Source organism: Tachysurus fulvidraco, chromosome 9 (genome assembly GCF_022655615.1).
Source record: "Tachysurus fulvidraco isolate hzauxx_2018 chromosome 9, HZAU_PFXX_2.0, whole genome shotgun sequence".
NCBI lineage: Eukaryota > Metazoa > Chordata > Actinopteri > Siluriformes > Bagridae > Tachysurus > Tachysurus fulvidraco.
Window position 1 is genome coordinate 5,463,048 of NC_062526.1, and position 22,003 is coordinate 5,485,050.

At 38.2% G+C, this 22,003-nt stretch overlaps 1 protein-coding gene across 1 annotated transcript in view; it reads left to right on the top strand.

Annotated features, from left to right (window-relative positions):
• Nucleotides 1-16,528, top strand: part of traf2a (Tnf receptor-associated factor 2a) — a 44,319-nt gene extending 27,791 nt beyond the window's left edge. Inside the window, exon 10 of the mRNA XM_047818831.1 lies at nucleotides 16,274-16,528. Within this exon, the coding sequence (XP_047674787.1) occupies nucleotides 16,274-16,513 (240 nt within the window). The 3' untranslated portion in view covers nucleotides 16,514-16,528. The remainder of the gene's footprint in view (nucleotides 1-16,273) is intronic.
• The last annotated feature ends 5,475 nt before the right edge of the window (nucleotides 16,529-22,003 follow it).

Here is a 22,003-nt window from a genome sequence, read left to right on the forward strand (position 1 = left end):
CCCGGGAGAGGCAGCTCGGTGATCCTGTGGTTCGAGCTCACGACGTTCCAAACAGTCAAACACCTTAACCAACGTGCTACCACATCCTGTCCCTGAGCGCAGCTATCACAGAAAATAATTACACTTATGTCTTCACTGAATTTTGTGATTGCAGAAAAAACCCAAAAAGCTACAGCAAAATCAAGAAAATCTCCTGGAGGGACTGATTAGGGAGCCTTATTGCATATAATATGGATTAAACTATTACACACACACACACACACACACACACACACACACACACACACACACACACACACACACACACACACAATATCTCCTAAGACATCAGATTCACAGTAGTATTCATGTTTGTGTAATAAATTGTGTAATAAAACAGAAAAGCAGCAAAATAGGTTAACTAGCTTTTTTCATTCCAAACACAAAACTAACAATTCCTGAGTTGTAAATTTCTTTTTATTTAGTTTTACCTTTTCCTCAAAAGACATTCTATGTCAAAAGACATAGAAATTGTCAATGAAGTGTTATGTCTGTGTCAATAAAGTTAGCTTAAATAAATTGCCCTCACTAGGCATTTCACTCTGTGTAATCACTTGACTTGACATTTACTAATAGACTGTGAATCTACACGCAGGGCTAGAAAGAAATCAGCCCCAGCCTCCACTTTATATGCATTTTTTCTTTTCATATAATTAATGGTGGTGCTGTAGTTCATGGTTCCACATATGTAAAAACAAACAAACAAACAAACAAACAAACAAATAAATAAATAAATAAATACATAAATAGATAAAATTCAACGACAACTAAAATTATGTGGAAGACAAAAATATTTACTGTATTTTTATTTATTTATTTATTTATTTATTTATTTATTTATTTATTTATTTGACTTTTTGGTGTCAGATTTATAGACTACCAGCTGTCCCTGTATTCAAATGTCTGGCCCATGGCTTAAGACAAAAAAGTATGAGCTTTTTCTTTGTATTTCATTTTAAATCTTTGTAAAATCAGAGTTTCATCACTGTGATGTACTTAGATGAGTATAATTATGCTAATTATACTTCTGAACAAAGTATACTCATCAACGGAAATCTTTATTCATTAATACAAAGGAATGAAACAAGTACAAAACTTTTAGAATTAATGAATGTACTTACTTATAATGAATGGACATATTCACTCGTTAAACATAAGATGCTAGGGTGCTGTAGTAGTCGATGTAAATACAAGAAATGTGAAGAAAAAAAAACATTAAAAATTAACCTGGTGTGTTTAGTCATCCTGCTGACCTCATAACTGCTGGCAGGCTCACTGACCCATGCTGTATGCTTGGTTTTTTTTAAAGCTGGAATGACTCTCCACAGAAAGACAAACAGAGAGCGAAGTGATGGATTTCCCTCTCTGACTCAGTGTTTCAACCTCCACATTTCTTCCAGTAGCCGGAGAACTCTAAAGGGAACGAATGTATCTGCTCCACTGAGAGTGACGAAAGAAATGACCTCACTCTGGTCTGTAGCCCTCGCTGCTAATGGTGTACTTCCCGGAGTCGTATACAAATGAAAAGCACATTGCAACTGAATGATTAACCACACACTCCTGGAGAATTACTTCGCCTATTTTGGACATTCACAAAATGAGGTGTTTATGTCACGCAATTCCTTCTGAATACTTGCACGATGGAGCTGATACGGCTTTATAAATACACATAAGTCATTGATGTCATCTTTCAAATGTTCTCAAGGATGAGATTTGGGAATAATGGTTCTTAAGAAGTCATTTCTTCTGAAGATCTTTTCAGAATTTCTGAGTCCATTAGGGGTCCAAGCACATAGCGGAGCAGTTCCAGATTAAGGGATTCGCTTACTAGCGCCTGTCTGGCAGTCATATGATTTGGATATTCAGACACCACTAAAGAATTATTCTCTCTAAATAACAAGAAAAGCAAATAATAAAATTCAAACATCTGGGGGGGGGGCATGGTGGTTTAGTGGTTAGCACGTTCGCCTCACACCTCCAGGGTTGGGGGTTCGATTCCCGCCTCCGCCTTGTGTGTGTGGAGTTTGCATGTTCTCCCCGTGCCTCGGGGGTTTCCTCCGGGTACTCCGGTTTCCTCTCCCGGTCCAAAGACATGCATGGTAGGTTGATTGGCATCTCTGGAAAAATTGTCCGTAGTGTTGAGTGTGTGAGTGCCCTGTGATGGGTTGGCACTCCGTCCAGGGTGTATCCTGCCGTGATGCCCGATGACGCCTGAGATAGGCACAGGCTCCCCGTGACCCGAGAAGTTCGGATAAGCGGTAGAAAATGAATGAATGAATGAAACATCTGGGCTCATATTCATAAAATTTCTTAGCAATGAATTCTCCTATTGATGATATTCTAACAGTGATATTCTAAGAACATTCTTAGAAATTTGGTGTTTCCCCTTAAAATGAAAGAGAAGATCCCAGTAAAGATAAAAGTTTTTCATAAAGCATCTTTTAAAGGAGCTCATAAGGCCAAAAAGTGTTAGGAGAAGTGAGGAAGACTTTTAAGAGGATTAAGAGTTTCTTTATTAGAGGAGAAAATGGCGGAAAGGTGAAGATGGAGAAGAAATGTGTTGTATATGATATTTAATAATGATAGTGAGTTAATAAAATGATACGGATTAGATCGTGTAGGGATTATTTTAGTGACCAATCATATTAGAGGAAACATCTCAGACACAGAGCAGAAATGTCATAGCGCCAAATTATATAATTTCTGCCGCTGTGGAATTTAGAGATACACTAAAATCTCAGAAAAAGAGCTGAAATGCCGTAGTGACAGTAATGATATAATTTGTCTCTATGACATTTCTGTGCTGTGTCTGAGATGTTTACATTTACATTACATTAGTAACATACAGATCTATTTTAAGTCGTGAACGCAATCCCTATACAATATAGTCTCAAATATCTTAACATAGAGACAAACTGAAGGCTTATAATTGACAAGAATTTAAAAGAGCTCCGTTTTAAATTGGACAACCAGCACAGTCTTCAGAAAAATGTTTCATACCAAGTAACAGGTTAAGCCCCGCCTCCTCTCAAAAATTAAGTTGTTATATTTTCCTTGCGCTGAGCTGCTCTTTGGTTCTGAATCACTCTTAAGATAAAATTCCTACTTAGAAGCTAAATTAGGAGCTCTCTGAGATCATTCTTGGTGTCTTTATAAAGAAGATCCCTGGTCTATAAAAGTTTAAAATTAAACCACATCAGTGATAAAGGCTCAATTCTGATTGGTCAGAAGATGCTGGTTAATGATCTAACATCTTATTTATCTGTCTCCAGTGTCAACACTTCTAAATAGTCAGAGGCAAAGTTGTTAATCTTCCGACATGGAAAAGTCCTCAGGATGGATCGAGCTACAGTATGCAAACCACACATTATAGTTTCTATAGCAACGGCACATTCAAACTTCAAACTCACTTAATACTATAAAAACACAGAAACGTACAATTCTTTAATACGTAAAAATGTAGGTGTTGGAAAAACTCTGCTTCAGGCAAGCAGCATCACACCACCTTGTTGTAGAATATTTTCACAGCAGACCCCCGAGTGTTTTATTCCTTACTTTGGTAAGGAGAATTTTGTTTAAAACAGTTAGGGGTAAGTGAATGTGGTGTAATATCAACAACTCTAGTAAACGTGGTAGAACAGCAACACTCTCATGCTGTGAAAGTTGACTTGAACTTCTTTAAGTTGCTAGCCACTAGTGAAATTTAACATCTTGCAAGATTAACAGCAACTTAGTGCCACCGGAGACCACGGCGGTGGCTTTGTACTGCTGCTGCCACGGTTGTTTTTGCTCTCCGGTGTCTCCATCATTGAACATTTGATGAGATCAGCCAGAGGAAATTTATGTTAAAACTATTAAAATTACACTGATGCTCATACTCATACAGTAAGTTGCCCAAAGGCTCCTGGTTACACAGTCGACTATATACAGTATATCCTTTTAAAGAAGTAAATGATTTAGAATCACACCCTCCGGTGTCACCCAGGAAAGAATAGGTTCCCTTTTGAGTAAGGTTTCTCTTAGGATATTCATATCGTCTCAGTGAGTTTTTCCTCACCTCCGTTACCTCTGGCTTGCTCATTAGGGACAAATATAAATTAGAATTTTAAATGTCATAATTGTTCATTTGAATCTGTATATTTATGTCAAGCTGCTACTTGTATTGCTACTGTAAAAGTGCAATACAAATAAAATTGAATTGAATTTAAGTACTAAATTTCAACTGTCAAAACATTTCTAAACTACATTTTCATATCCTGAACTGTTACTGACCCTAAGCACAATTACTCATGGCCTTTTCTCTTAACCGACTTTCATAGAATTTGGAAATATTGTTGATGTTGCAACCCAAAATTTTGTGCAGTGGTTAGGAAACACTTTCCAAATGGAATCAGATGCAAGATGCAATTTTTTTTAAATCTGGGATGAAGCCAGAAGGTTTCCAAATCTATGTGAAAACAGAGGTGCAGGACTAGATATCCATATCCATCAGATTCCGGTATCATTGCATGTAAAACTGATAATGAAATGAACCATAAATGTAAAGCATGAAAACAGGTTCAGGCTCCACTACAGGCAGCAGACTAAACGTCTTGATTACCACTCAGACCATTAATGCATAGGCGCCAGTATATTTCCGCAAATGGATCTTCAGGTAAATTTGTTTTATTTTATCTAATGTCGATTAGGACATGTTTTACAGAACTGTGTTATGTTCTGACCGTCTGCGATGCACACCTGAATCCCATTACCTTACATGAGGTCCCATTACTTAAGTCAGTGGAAATAGTTTCCATTTTTACCCAGACATCCAGAGTCTGAAATGCTTTTTGATTACTCCCAGATGCTGTATGGCCACCAACAGACTGTGATCGAAATCGGGTACAATGTTTTGTTGTTTTTATTAACTTTCATGTTTTTATTTGAAATTTGAACTATCTGTGATTTTTGGTAGCTGCTAACAAACTTTTTTTTGTTTTTTGTCAATTAATATCCTTCTACTGTACCTCATGTTTAAAGCCTGTTCATCAAACAATGTTTTCTTTCATTTCTTTGGGTTTCAAAACGTTCAAAACGTTCGCTGGTCTGGGATATAATGTGGATCAGTGTAGAGTTATTGTGATTCTGCAGGAGACCTCATTAGAGCGTGTTTGCCATCTGTATTTGCTCCCTGAATGCTGAGTCCTAAGTCCTAAGCAGAAAACACAATTGATTAACCTTCACACAGTTACAGTACTTTACTGCATCCCATCATGTAACTGCATCACTTCTTCACTTCTTTCGTTAGTCGTCCCAGAGTGCCGTGCTTTTATACAGTTTCAGACCTGAAGCGAGACTACTCCAGATGAAATCGCTTTACTGTCGCCATATTTTTTTTTTTTTGCGAAATACCAGCACAGGAGGCTTCAGTGACGGGAATCGTAAAACATTTTTAACACTTACTAAGTTTGAAGACTGGTTTGCTTGAAGCCTTAAGGAAGCAGCCATATTGTAGCGATTATTCAAAACCTAATCACCGTTTATTGCAGTCTCCTCCAAACCTCCTGGAGAGCTGACCTGCAATAATTAAATTGAAACTGATTTTAGAGGCTTAATCCTGGGCCCAGAAACCTACATTTTTATTTATTTATATATGTATGTATTTGTAACCCTGGAGCTGTAGGGCAACAGCATTACCTGCTGTACCACACCATGCTGCTGTCTCATACTAAATAAAAAGTACTCTAGCTCATTTGGGAGACTTTTATGAAGTTTGAGATACTGCCAGAAGCTGTCTGGAGTAACAGGATCAATATCTGATCTTTATAACAAATTTTCTCCACAGATCCTGGGTAAATAGTGAGCTGCAAACCTGTCATGCCAAGCAAGTGGGTGCCAATTTATTTACTCACTTACAGTATTAACGGTCTCTCTATGGATATATTTTCGTTCCAAATTCGGCCTTCTGTGCTAGAATTATCCTCAGCACCTGTGCTAGGATCGGGACTGTGATTTACACAGCCGTTGAGGTCAGAAGGTGGTTATTGTTTCATAAACCATGACCACATATAAATATATTGATTTAATATTTCAAGTAGTAATCTCATGAATAATTATTTCATGGCCTCGAGATATCGAAGCAAATTCGGGTTTGTGGTTAGAGCACAGTTCTCACACCTAGATGACACAAAAACAATCCATTCCCAGGAACAAGTGGAACACCAGTCTCTGGGGCGAATACTTTTCTGTTCGAGCTTACTCATAAGCAGCCTGCTGATTGGACAGAACTGACCAAAGCTAGGAACGTCCAGTGCCCATGAAAAGCGATTTGAACAGAATTTGTTTGTAAGGAGGAGAGAAATGAATGCATCTTATTCTCTCAAGTTCGATTGTTCAGCAACGTATCGTACACAGACAATCATATTGTAGAATTTCATTTGATAGTATGAATGTTTCTCGGGTGTGAAAACAACATCCTCTGTCTGTCGATATGGAATTTTATTTCCGCCGACTGTGATTGAACACATGCTTTTAAAATGGTTGATTGTTGCTGTTCATTAGATAAATCATCTGCGATTCTAATCTAATTTTGGTAAAGTCTTGTCTAATTAAGTATGACTGTAGTACCTGGAATGGAATATAGTGTCTCGAAAATAGAGGTAGCAAAGAAAATGCCAGAAGTGGGAGTAAGTCACACATGTGCAAGTCACAAGTAAGTCTCGAGTCATGAAAATCAAGTCAAAGTCAAGTCGAGTCTTTTTTTTTTTTTAATATTTGTCAAGGAAGTCTCAATTCTCAAATTTGCGACTTAAGTCTGACTTGAGTCAAGTCGAGTCCCGCAACAGTGGAAAATGGCAGTACATTTAAAAAATTTCAAGTACATTTCTATTTTTTAGCAGTACATTTTCTTTGTCTAATCCATTTAAGTTATGTTTAATCTCTGAAATGGTCTCTGCCTCGGACAGCACACGCTGACTCTCCTAAAAAAACACAGTGAGTGACATGGTGGAGGGGAATCCTTTGTTCCTGATACAGAATAATGGAAACTGGACCATCAGCTGACCAGTGATGTCATTGGGGAAGCCCTGACCTCAGCCATGCTGAACAAAGCCAAGCTGGAATAAGTGTAGCAGTTGCAAACAGAGTTCAGTGGTGTCCCAGGCGTTGATCCCTAACACACACACACAAGTGCATGCACACACTTTATTATTAAGGAGAGAAGGACCATAATATCTTTTGAAGACTGAATGAATGATTTCTGTAGTGAGTCAGCGGTAAGGATTTTTCACTTCAATTAATTCACTTTGTTATGTAGTCGATCTTCACAAAATTAAACACTCCTGGGACTTTAGTGTATTGTCAAGCAACAGTCATTCTACTGCAAGTGTAAATGTTTGCATTTATCCCTATCTGTATCCGTATTCAGAACCGTAACCTAAACTAGAAGACATTTTTTAATTTTATTCATTATTTTTTATTTCTTTATTTTATTTTATTTTCAATACACTATTAAAACCAACCACTACCCCTGGAATCACTGGATAAAACCCCAGCATGCTGTAGTGCAATAATGTCTATGCGTGTAGCAAGAAATACGAATCGGTTAAATCAGTCATTTTAAAACTCAATGAAAACATTACTTTTATTTACTGGCATGAGATTTTATTTGGCTGATAATTTGTCAATTAACTGTTGATGTTAAATTTACCTGAGCTCCTGTGCAAAGACTTAATGGAAATGTAAACCATTTGTAATATTTAAATAAATAATTAAAAAACAACAAATGCAATGCCTATTAATTTGTTGTTTAGTAATTAATTTTGTTGTTTATTAATTATTTAACGATTCCCCGACCTCTAAGTAACCTAACCTCTTGCTATTCTTTTATTATATCGAGTTGTTCCGAGGCACCAGCTAGATCTAGTCAGTCTTCTTACAGTAGGTCTGTTTAATATGAATGTATTTGCATTAAATGTCATAGATACAAACAGGCTGTTACTAAATGCACACGACTAGCAACCTAGCTGGACAATTAACTAGCTATATACTTGATAATCAGATTCTCATTTAAATAAAAATAACATCTGAGTGATATATTTACGGCCAATCATCTATTAGCTGGCAATTTCCTTATGGAGAAAGTAAGCTAGCTTTACTGCAATGGAGTTATCTGGTATTAGGTTCGTTTTAATGACGTAAATTTCATCTAAATTTCAATGATGTCACTCTAAACTCTTCAGAACCATATGAATTAAACAATATAGTAGTATAGTTTCAAGACAATACTGTAGTTTCTACAGTATTTAACCCCCGTTTAAGGGCTATTGTGTCTGACAGCTCCATTTCTCTCTAAGATCTAAGGAATCAAATGATTGCAAATTGATTTTCCAATCACAGGCAGAATGACAGAGACAGAGCTACGGAAAGCCTTGAAATATACCGCTGAGTGTCTTCCTACCTTCAGTAGGGACTGGATCGTCTCCCTCGTGAGTTCTGCTACTGTAATCAGTGCCGGATGTATGAAGCAGGATGTCCAGCTCCTTATAAATCATCCTCCCTGCTGCTGAATCTCAGAACCACACTGTCAACACTACACTCCTGCTTACGTGCATCCGGACCACAGCATAAACTCCACTTTATGTGTAAAACAATTTGGTTTCTTTAAAATGATTCCCAAGAAATCAAAAATTATTTAAAAAAAATGCAATTTTTGCATTTTGCTTTTAAAATAAAGAAAAAAGAACTAAAGATCATTTCTAACTATGATTTTTAGGAAATTTGAGTGATGCAACTTCCTCTTGTGACTTATTATAAAAATTTTTCCTGAAAGTGGATCAAGTGAATATAGCAAGACACTAAATTGTACAGTTTTAGCCTGTAATGGATGGCTGTCTCATAATAAAGGATATTTCAGATGTAAGATTTTAAAAAGGATTCACACAGTAATGCAAAAACCATATGATTTGTGAAGTGAAAGTGTATTTATAGCAGAATTGGCAAAGTATTATGTTCTAAGTACTGTAGATCGATTTGCATTGATTTTTAAACATTTGCATTTATGTTGTGTCCAAAGATTGAGATGAACCTGTAGTTGTGGTTAATAAATACAGCAATTCTTTCTTTTATTTTATAAAACCAATTTCTCCTAATCATTTCAAATGGATCCTCATTCAAAGTCATAAACAGGACTAGAGGAGAGCATTAAATGGCATTTCTGTATACGTGAGCTCACAGATAGTGTCACTCTGGTCCACAGGGAAGAGAGAGTAATGCCAATAATAAGAACCAATTATGCTCTCTCACACTGCCAGACATGGACAGCTTTGGCACTGTGATGATTCAAAGGTCTTAAGGTCTGAGCAAATGCTTTACAAGTGCACCAAAAATAAATCATTCCCGTAAAAAGGAGAAATACCTGGAGATAATGTTTGTGAAGAGGTGGCATGTTGGTATACCATTACTAATATATTGCATGGTTCAATCCTCAGCTTGGGTTATTGTCTGTGTGATGTTTTGGATTTGGGGGTGGGGGTGGGGTGTTGGCGGCAGGGGTGGTGAGCATGGTTGCCTTTAAACTCCAGAGATTGGGTTCAATTTCCACCTTTTCCACCATTTGCATGTTTCCCTGTGCCTTAGGTAGACTTCCCTGGGTACTCTGGTTTTCTCCCCAGTTTAATGATGTTGTAGGTTGATTGGCATCTCTAAATGTTCTGTAGTGTAATAGACTGGCATCCTATCCATTTTGTCCTACTATCCTAGCCTGCCTTGTGCCATGAGTCCAAATGAATAGGCTTCAGGTTCCCCTCAACTCGAGTAACATAAGTGGTGTAGAGAATAAATAGATGGATCAATGAGATGTTTTGGGTTGTCCTGTAAGTTTCTTCCAGCTTGTCTGGTTTCCTCTTGCCTTCCAAAACATAAAAGATAAATTGCTCCAATGCATGAGTGTGTAAGTGTATGTGGTACCATGTGATGGACTAACATCCCACCCAGGAGGTATTCCGACCTCACGCCATCTTTCCAAGGATAAGTGCAGGATAGCCTGAGAAGGATATTGATGTATTGACGAATGAATTATATTTCTGAAATCTGGTGACAACAAAGGAACCTTTGGCATCGTTTAGCCCTTAACACATGATACAGATTTTTAAGACAACACTGAACCAAATATAGCAAGTTATTTTATATGAGCTAAAGCTGTGACATATTTACTTAGGTTGGGGGGTTTTGACCGGAGAGTGGATAATGTCACAGCCAGTGCAGCAGAGGGCAGTAAGATCTGCAGAACAATGACAAGGACAGACACAAAGCCCCATCAGGCGTGGGAGGGAAAAAACATGACCCCTCTAATTATCAGTCTATCGACCCGTGTCTAATAGGATTTGAACTATCCAAGTCTCCCATTTATAATCGCACTTTCAGTGTGTAATGAATGTCTTTTCTGCTTTGTCCATTAAATATCCCCCTCATTCCTACTACACAAACTGTAGCAGTTTTCCTGGCATTCGCTGGTGGAAAACTGGCCGTGGATTGATGTGTTGAAATGAAGAAGCAAGAGACTTGTCTAATCAAACAAGAGGCTCAATGTGCTGTTTTATTGGATAACAATGATGAATTGCCTTATTAAATGATGAAGTATGCTTGTGTGTAATGCTCTCGCTGCTAAAGTGAGCTGCTGTGATGAATCTAAACATGGTTGATGCCTGCTGTGAAAAGACAGCAAACTGCTACACCAACCCCCTCATCGCCTCACATCCAGATCCCACGCACTCAATTCTCTCCCACACACTAATCCATTCATATGATGGATTAATTTTGACGAAAGCCTGGAGTCTGAAGCTTTCCATATGCCCTGCACAGCATGTGGCCTGTGATTGCCATCTTCACTCACTGATATCATTGCCCTTGCTAACAAGCCATGGTGTGCCCACGCCATTCACTTCTCTTCCTGTTTTTTCTTTTTTTTTCTTTTGTAAATTTAGACACTTTTTTATTATGATGTGATGACTACAAATTTCTTTTAATAAGGAGAAGGGCATTACATTAGCAGCACTGCATCTTAATGGTTTGGGAGATTATTGGGTTTCATTTGAAATAATAACTCTGCTTTAAAGGGTAAAGAGCTATAAAATATCTTTATATTACAGTCAACCAAATTGGATTTTTATTTTTCGCTTCAGTGGAAGACAGATCTAAATTGATCTTTTAGCTGTGTGAACACAAAAATGAAGATCTTTCCAAATCAGATATAAACCTTCATATGCGACCATTGGTTATTGGTAATAAGGATTCTGGTCAACTCACATGAACTGACATATTTTGGACTTATTTACATTACCAAAGACAAAGCAGATTTTCTACCTTTATGTGTGGACACTGTGTGGACACAGAAATCTGATCTGGATCCATAACCAATAAATGACCAAGCACATGCATGAGAGCGCTCAGACAAAAACTCACGTTTCTTTTTCCTGACAGAAGTCAATAAAGACAGCGAGAAAAATAAATGATTTGTATAATATTTGGGGAATTGTCCAGTTCATACTCAACTGGAAGGAACCTACTGAAAGAAAAACCTGCTAAAGAAAAAAATTGGGCAAGAAATTGTGTGCATGTGTTACCTTTCCAAAAATGAAGGCATTCACATTAAAGACAGAAGGTTATGATTGTGAATTTTCATGATCCACAGATCTATTCTGAATAAAGAAACCGAACCGGGCGGAGAAGCTTGTAAAAGGAATGTAGCATCGTATATCACATCTGATAACAATGAGTGCTCAGCCAAACTTCAGAGCTTTTCTGTGAAGACTTTTCCTCTTGTTAAAGTTCACTTTTCCACTACTGTGATCAATTATCTCACAAATTAACTTTTTTTTTTGTTTATACTGCATGTCAAACTACACATGTAACACATGACGTTAGAGAATGTTAAAATCAACAATCCAGGGTTTTTCTAAACGAACAACAGATACTTAACTTACATAAGTATAGCAAGTGACGGCGTGACAGATGATTATTCACTTACTATGTATATGTGTGTGTGTGCGACAGACTTAGAATTACATCAATAAAGAGACAGAAGGACAAGCAAGATTTAAGCAGATTTATTTCCTTACTTCTTTGCAAACTAGTGACTAGTGACAACTAGTGACAGAGTGAAATGCCTGCCATGTAAAATAACTATATAAACCCAAAACTAAAGTGAGGGGTGTAAATCGCATAGTGGGCTGTAGGGTATACTTGCTTTTATTTTCTATAAACTCTTGAGTGCACACCAATAAGTGACACAAACACACAGGAACAGCAAAGTCTGTAAACTCAATACACTAGGTGTGTAAACAGTGAATCAGGACAAGATAAGTGAAGTGACGTGAAAGTGACATGACATACAGCTAAGTATGGTGACCCTTATTCAGAATTTGTTCTCTGCGTTTAACCCATCCAAAGTGCACACACACAGCAGTGAACACACACACATCAGTGAACGAGACTCGAACCCACAACCTTAGGGTTGTCTAACCATTAGGCCACGACTTCCCCCATTAGACTTAAAATGCACCGCATACTTAGGCACTGTGCTATGCTACATAACACATAGTACATAACACATAGTGTAAGTGCACGGTACATCATTTGGGACACATAGAGGTTCACAGAGTTTGAGTTGAGTTATTCTCTGAAACAGGTGGCCATGGTCTTTATATCCAGTCTGAGACTCAATCAGTGAAAGAACTCCACCTGTGTTCCATTCACACTGCCGGAATGAGGAGCTGGTCTAATTAGGTGGAAGTCTCTCGTCTGGCTCTTCAGCACTAATAAATGCCTCTTGAGCAATCTTTATGGCTTTTGAAGTGTTCTCAATGATTAATTTATTAGCAAAAGTGCATAGAATGCACACTGACACACAGTGTTGACTATAAACTAGATTCTCTTGGAAACATCGGATTAAAAATGCCTCTTTGTGTCTCTTTTTCTAAGCAGGTTATGCTTAACAGCTCCAGTATTTCATACAACTCAGGCTGTACTCCTGATTTATGGCCGTCACTAGTAGTTACTGCGGCTTGTGCCGTTAAACACAGACCTGAAGGTGATTAAGGAACAGGTCAGGCTCTGAGATAGGGGGCTTTATACAGAAACTGGGTTATTCCTTGGAGATTGTCCAATACATAATTATGCAGAAATGGCTATGTCTGGTTAGTGTCCTCTCTGTGTGTACTGCACATCCTGTAATGGACACTTAGCACAAAGTCTAGTCCGTGAGTTCGGATCATTCCCTCGGCTAACTGGAGAGTGGTTGTGGACGTGCCAAAGTTTGGAGAATTCATGGGTAGACAGATCGGGGAAAAGAAACAGATTGGGAGTTGTATCGCAGTGCTTTTACTCAACGTTCCCCAATTACAACATTAGTTCCTAGCTGCAGTTAGCTCCGATTTCCTGTCTGACGTGCAAATCTTGTTAATATGATCCTGTCATATGCGATGTCTATAAAAATATAGCGATATTACAAGGAAAAATCTAGTTTGGAAGTAAGTGATTATGCAACATCATTGATGAGCTAGGTTAGTATATGTTTCAGGTACAGTTAGCATGATTTGCTAATCTAGCAATAAAGTGATTTAGGCATTTAACATAACTATGCAAACCAAAAAGAGAATAAAGATTTTAAATCAAAGACATAAATAGAAGACATCACTAATAGAGAAGGAGACAGATGGGAATTTATATGAAGTTATACTTTTCTATACCAGCAGCTCTGACAGTGACAGTGCCAGATATAAAGTATGCAGCTCAACTAGCTCATGTTTTATATTAATATGCTCTTTCTAATATGTTATAGTTTCATTCATTCATTTTCTACCGCTTATTCGAACTACCCCAGGTCACGGGGAGCCTGTGTCTTTCTCAGGCATCATCAGGCATTGAGGCAGGATACACCCTGGACGGAGTGCCAACCAATCGCATTGCACACACACACTCTCATTCACTCAGGACAATTTTCCAGAGATGCCAATCAACCTACCATGCATGTCTTTGAACTGGGGGAGGAAACCGGAGTACCCAGAGGAAACCCCCGAGGCACGGGGAGAACATGCAAACTCCACACACACAAGGCGGAGGCGGGAATCGAACCCCCAACCCTGGAGGTGTGAGGCGAACGCGCTAACCACTAAGCCACCGTGCCTCCTGTTATAGTTTCAATAGTAATAATTCATTTACATTGACTCCATGTAATCTAAAAATAAATAATAAATCCGGTAAAGTATTTTCCTTAATTAACAACAACAAAAACAGTATGATCATTAATTTTTGTAAGTTTTATGGAAGGAGCCTCTAATGTCAAAGTCACCGGGATGTAAAAATGTTCTGCTTTCTTTCAACCTGTAGCTGATTATTTTCCGAATGCTGCATTTCCTCTATCAAGTTTTATTCCTTATTTAACAAGGAATGAAGGTAGAGCTTTCGTTATAACAACTCTATTTTTAAATATTTTCTTGATTAGGAGCCATAAACTCCAATTCTGTTAATGTTAGTGCACTTCTAGAAGATCAAAGTGGTCATGTTTCACAGTTCTCGCCAAAATAGTCCCATTTCCTTTAACACACAGCAGGCAGGAGAGGTTTTTTTTTGTAATTGCCAAGCTACCTACTGCTTAAAAAGATCTTGACGTCATGTTCCTTAGTAAAATATACTCAGAACTTCTTCTTGTCGCTGGAAATGAACACGTTTGCAGTAGCAGCTCGTCCTTGGCAACGTAACACAGACAGACCTCCTGATAATATTTTCCACCTGGAAAGTGTGAGACATGTCGGTCCATCTGGTTTGAGGGTTTCTTTGTGCTTTGAGCTTTACTGCAATCTGGAGGCTGGCATTACGAAGCACTTAAACCCTCTTCCACTTCAATTTACTATTAAAAAAAACAAATAGTAAAAAGCTTAAAAAAGCTTTATGTTAGCATACATGTTACACTTTATGTCGAGTAACCAAAATTCCCTATTCTCTTGTCTGTCTTTTTTTTTTTTTTGCAAACGAGGCTGCAAACGTTTATCTGATGCACGCGTGCCTCTGGGGATGCTTATCTTAATACTCAATAATACAAAGTGTACTCCTGTAGCGCGAGAGGCTTCTGAATGTGATGTTTTATCGCTTGGGCATGTGTGAATGAAAATGTCCAACAAAACACTTTTTTTGCCTAGCTTGATAAACGGAAGACTTCATCCTGTGCCTATAGATGTCTAGATGAACATTTCTGTGTTGATGAAAAACAATATACTGAGTAGAATACCAAGTCTAGGCATGAAGCAAAGCATTCAGATTCTTGATGAATGACTATCTGTATTGATCTCTTAGAAAAAAAGACACTTTATCTCCCAGGCTTGTGCTTGTTTCAACAAATTATCACACAGAAACTGTAGTTTTTGACCTAAGAACTGCTGCCGTACTCATAAAGACTGTTTTGTGTTAATTCCAGGACTTGTTCCAGCACTCAGTACTATTTACCTTGTTACATAATACAGTTTTTTGATGATTTATAATCTGGTGCCACCCAGAAGAGGATAGGGTTCTCTTTTGTGCCTGGTTGCTCTCAAAGTTTTTCTTTTTGTCATCTCAGAGAGATTTTCCTTTCTACCATTAATTCTACCTCCGGATTTCTGTAAAGCTGCTCTGTCCCTGTGTACGTGTATGTAAATAAAACTGGATTGAATTAAAATGTTGCTGGCAAGAATGTTCATTGATGAAAAGACACAAGACTTTAATGTAGTTTAAATGTAAAATAGTTTAAATTGCTCATGGCTCTGCTTCTTGTTTTTTGCAGTCAGGACATTTGATTTTTTTAATGATAATATATTTTTACATTTATGGCATTTGGCACATGACCTTATCCACATAAAGAAGAGCTTTTGAAGTTTCTATAAATGAATACATCAATACTGGTTCACTGGGTCACACACTAATAATACCATCATTCAAAAACTCTTGTTTGAAGACAGCCAGCGAGTCAGCTGATTGGACATCTAGGGGAAGTTCATTTCACCACCTAGGTGCCAGGACAGAGAATAATAAATCTTGTTAGAAAACCTTTGGCCAGGTTTGACACACTAATTCACATCCATGAGAAATAGCTTCATAACTATTTTGGCTTTTTTTTTGGTTCTCTGAACACACAGTTCTTTTTGTTTCAGTGTATCCAAAAATGAAGGAAGTGCTAGCTTTCTTCTTCTTCTTATCCATTTTCTGTAGTGCTTATCATCCACAGGTTTGCAGCCAACCAGGAGTCTATCCCAGTGGACTCGGAGCACAAGCTGATATGAACACCCTGGACATCACAGGCCACAGTCACACACTACAGACAATATGGAGATACCGATCAGCCTACAACACATGTCTTGGACTGGAGAGAAAACTGGAGTGCCATGAGGAAACCCCCAAAGCACTCAAACCCCTGACCCTGGAGGTGCCAGGCAGATGTGTTACCAACTACACCACTATTCCATAAAAAAGATGTGACATGGTGTGCTGTCTGTCAGCTTTTTTTCACTGGCTATGATCAATGCGTTAGCAAGCAGCCACAGAATATTTTCCTCATTCTTACTCAATACAGCTAAAGTGCTAATTTAAATGTCATTTTTTTTTCAAAAGCTTATTTCCAAATCCCATCTTGGTCAAGACATAATTCCACAAGGAGACGAGGATAATTCCAAAAGTAGTAAAACTTCTTAAATCAAGTATTTAAGTGCACGTATTTAAAGAAATAATTAAACTACAGTTTAAAAGTATAGATCTAAATTCTTTAAAGTTAAAGAGGAAAAGTATAAAGTCTTACATTCAGTGTAAGCTAGCTCGCTCGCTCTAGATTCCGGGAGATTGTAACTAATTAGCGGGCATCAGGGAGCCGCTATCAATATGTGGGAGACTCCTTGAACATCCGGGATACTTGGGATGTCTGGTTTTGTGTTTGTATAGACTATAACGCATAAAAGCGCATTAATGGGAACATTAAAGAACATTCTTTAAAAAAGTAAATAAAAAGTTACTTTTAAGAGTAACGCGTTACTTTTTGGTGTAAGTAATCAATAACGTAATTGACTTTCTTTTTGAATGAAGTAATTAGTAACCGTAACTAGTTACTATTTTTTGGTAACTAGCACAACACTGCTTAAATGTATTATAAACCTAAAGTTGCCTTGGCCAGCCCATGTATAAAACTCTAGTTCCGCAACTGCTTACATTCCCGTCTTGATTTGGTAAAAGATTCAAGTTTATATTTAATTAAAATAAAAGTACAAGAAAGATTCCAAGAAGAAAAAGAATTTAGAGAGTTTAGTTTTACTAAAGAACCAAGGAATTTATGTAAACATTAGCCAAGGCTAACTAACAACAGCTTTAATTCCTCTCGAATGTTAGCTAGCATGATGACTCAGAATAACGTAATAGCTAGATGACACGGAACAAACTGCTTTGGTAAAAACAAAGTGTACATAGCAACAGAGAGGTTGCAGTGAAAGGTATTCGGTCTCATTCTCCCTGTTAGGTGTTAAGGTTTAGATTAAACCTGAAGCTCAGGGTGAGTGGCGGTAGAGTTTGTATTTTTATTCCTTTTGCAATGAGTTAAAGATACTTAAAGATAAAGAAAATTGCTGTAACAAATTCTTTGAAATTTGAAGAGTGAAAGCATGGAAGCATGAACTAATAGAAAAGAAGAGGAGGGGCTTTAATAACCTTATTCCTTAAAACAAACGTCTGGCTAGCTAGCTAAAGTTCACAACATTCCATACAAAATCCTATTCATCCAAATTAAATTCAGTGAAATGAACATCGCAGTGCTGAGCTTTAGCTATTTACATTACATTAAAATCCTTCTATAATGTGTCACAGACTTGATAAGATCTTTGCAGAGTGTGAGGTGCGAAGTCTGGAAGTGAGCGCAGAGTGGTGGTCCACTGGGAGCTTCAGTTTCCACATGTGTGTGTGCTGCTGATTAAGACTACAGTGGCTCCATTGAGCCCTAACATCTCCACTTACCTCAAGCCTACAGCTCCTGACAGCACGCTGCAGTTCTAGAGGCACGCTGATTAGGACAAAAGACGGATCAAGATGCTACGCGGTCTAAATGACTTTATGCTCAGTCAAAGTCGAACAGAAATTTGATGAGAATTAATATATTGTAAACTGTACTTGAAAGAGACTGGATAATCTGGAAAGGGATTTTTTTTCAGGGGCAGTTTGTTATTTAAATTTAAGTCTTTAAGGTATCAGGTTCAATCCTGAGCTCAGGTTACTGTGTGTAACACCTGAGTTTCACATGTTCTTCTCACATCTGCCCGGGTTTAGTCGAAGTTCTTTGGGTTTTCTCATATCTACTAAAAACATGCTGGTAGGTGGATTGAAACCTTCCCTAGCGTGGAAACTGGAATTGGAGATGATTTCTAGGTTAAATGTTTGTGGGTGGGGGGGCACGGTGACAGAACGTTTGCCTCACACCTCCAAGGTTGGGGGTTCGATTCCTGTCTCCGCCTTGTGTGTGTCTAGTTTGCATGTTCTCCCCGTGCCTCGGGGGTTTCCTCCGGGTACTCCGGTTTCCTCCCCCGGTCCAAAGACATGCATGGTAGGTTGATTGGCATCTCTGGAAAATTGTCTGTAGTGTGTGATTGCGTGAGTGAATGTGAGTGTGTGTGTGCCCTGTGATGGGTTGGCACTCCGTTCATTGTGTATCCTGCCTTGATGCCCAATGACGCCTGTGATAGGCACAGGCTCCCCATGACCCGAGAATGAATGAATGAATGTCTGTACATTCCTGACCAGCTACTTCAGAGGAATGAATGAATAAATAAATAAACAATAATGAATTTAACTTTTTTCTCCAGAGGCCAAAAATTTCATTTCTGTTTCTGACTGTTTCATTGTGTTCATGTTCAGCATTGAATGCCCCAATCCACAGTGGTGCTTAATATGAAGCTTATATGAAATTAGATCCTCAGTGGTTTAACAATTTGTAGTTTTTCCTAAGTGTTTCTGTTCTTACCTAATTTACTAGAGGCAATGTTGGATGAGGTAGCTTAGTGGTTAAGGTGTTAGACTGTCGATCAGAAGTTTGTGAGTTCAACTCACATGTCCACCAAGCTGCTATTTCTGGGCGCCTGAGCAAGGCCCTTAACTCGCAGTTGTTTAAAATGAGATTAAATGTAAGTCTCTCTGGATATGAGTGGCTGGAAATGCAATGCAATATATTTATAGAAAAGTTCCAAAAGTGTTTTTTTTCACACAGACGTTTTTATCGTCAAAGTAAATGGTGACATCAAACCCATTTCTGCTCTCTGAGATGCTCCAAGTGCTTGTTCTCAAACATCTCAAGTTTTATCTTCATCCACTAATATTCTGTGTAAGATTATCCAACAGAGGGAAAAACACATATCTCACACTGAAAGCCAACAGACTCCTGACTCATTTTATATCAGACTTAAAACAATAAAATGACAAAAAAATCCTTATACTGATTGAAATAACTGTCAATTTCACGCCAGTGTGCTGGAGGAAAGGGATAATCCTAGTAGCAATATAATAAATATTAGTTGTGGATAAAGTTGTGTGAAAATGTTTGCCCCTATTGGTTCGTGGTGAAATAACCCCAACAGAACAGGCACATAAATAAAAGAACTGTTGCTGTAGGAATGAAGGAAAATGTATTATTTATATTAGATTTTTTTTTAAAGTGAATGCAATCATTTAGGGGGTTTTTACACCTGGTCACTTCATGCGTTTTCGGTGATCAGACAGCTATCCGATGGTAAAAGACCAGGTGTAAATGCCCTCCGAAACGTTTTCGAGACGCATATAAATCCGATCGCTCAAACCCCTTCAGGAGGTGGTCTGGGACGCATTTCAGATGAAACTGGACAGGTGTAAATGCATGTGGTAGTTCAAGCCACATACGTCAGAGCTATACTCCTCCCAAACGGAAGTACGTCACTCGCAGGTGACTCGCGAGTCGTGCATCGCGCCAGAAACAAACATGTTTTCCCACCAGCGCTGGCTCCGATCTTTCACCCAGGTGTCTCGTTGGGTCTTAAAATGCACTGCTGCCGTCAGCGAAAACGTAGCAAACAGTAAATGTTGTTTTTTGTAGCAACCGCATACACCAAAGTGTGTTCCATTTCAATTACCCCAGAAATGAGGTAAAATATATTTGCATTTTGGGCGGGAGTAGAAATATCGGATCGATATCCGATTCGCCGAGACGCATTTATGTGGCCTGATGTAAATGGAACAGTTTTAACAAATCAGATAGCTATCGGATCAGAGACAACACATGAAGTGACCAGGTGTAAAAAGGCCCTTATTCATGTCTTTAAAAAGCAATGAGGATTGCAGCTTATGTCATAATGCATATGGGAAACATTTTAGAATACTTCTTTAGATGTCCACTTTAGCACCTGTTGCATTTCTCCGAAAAGGATCAAGTGATAGAGTGATTTGTATCCGAAGAAAATGTGGTATCCTCTTCTTCAGGATTGTGGTATATTTCTATTTATCTTGTGCACTGTAGAAATCCCAGATAAAGGATCTTCCTCTCTCCCTTGGGAAATCTGCTCTGAGTTTGGTGGCTAAAATCTCTTTGTTTGTTCTCTCTCTGCTTGTCTGCTGATGAGAAAACCGCCTGACATCTAAGCGCTGGTGAAGGAAGTTTAACAGATGTTAGACAAGCTTCCATGTCATTGATGAACGATTATTTATCGGGGCATTTCAAATGTGTAGCTCTTCAGTCATATTATGATGAATTGTTATACTGGAAGTGACTGGGGTTTCCTGAGCTTTATTATTTTCAGAAAACAGGACAAATTCACATGGAATAAAGTAAGTGTTCCATGACTGTACGTGCAGAGACGTTCAGACATCCGGACCCCTTACATAAGGGTCATTTCCTGCCATGATAAATGTCTACTGAATAATAGTGGATTCTGTCTACATGCTTCCTGTGCAATCCCAAACACATGCCACAGGCTGTCGAGACCATTTCAGCATGGCTGCTTTCCATATGGAACAAGTTACCTGATATGTAACATAGGTGTTACAACTGAGAATTACCTTTCTATCCCTCACACCCTAGTCCCTTCTCTCTCTGTCTCTCTCCCTCTCTCTCTCTCTCTCTCTCTCTCTCTCTCTCTGACTACTGTGAATATGTACAGTACATTAGTTGTTGCTAGATGAAAGACAGATGAAATCACCATGGAGCGCCATCAAGACTGCGAAATAGCCGTTCCTGTTAAGATCTGCTCTGCTCTGTTCAATGTCATCGACATTGCAATGGCAAAATACGTTCTGTACAAAATTAAAGTGGAATCGTACACAAACTTTTGACCACCGTGAAATTTTTACCAAGCTGCCAGAAAAAAATAATAACAGAAGGACGTTAAAGCGGTTCTGAAACATCTTTTAAGTAAGGAACAATAGAAAAATAATCAACAACGTGTTGGTGTGACGTGAAGCCAGATTTAGTTACAGATTCAATTTATTAAAGAACAACAAATGTAATGCTGTGGAACATCTGAAGTCCGTCACTGTTATCCCTTATTTTGTAACTGCTATAAAAATACCTCTCTTTTCTCCCTTTTTTCAAATAGAACAAAAAAAGCTGGTTTGAAATAACTAAAGGAACTGCTTTTATTTTCTGCTCACTACGGTTGTAAAGAGTGATTATTCGAGTTACCATAGCAACCTGCCTTTCAGCTCATCAACAGGATCAACATTCGACATCAACATCAACGCTTGCTGGATATTTTTGGCCAGCATTCTGTGTAATCTCTAGAGACTGCTGTGTATTTGTGAAATACTAAACCCCCAGCCAATCTGCCACTAAGAACTAAACAGATCATAGTTTTTATCGATCCTGATGTTTGATTTGAACATTAACTAAAGCTCTGGACCTGTACCTTTATGATTTTTTATTTTTTTTTTTGCTGCTGCTGCTGCATGATTAGATAATTACATG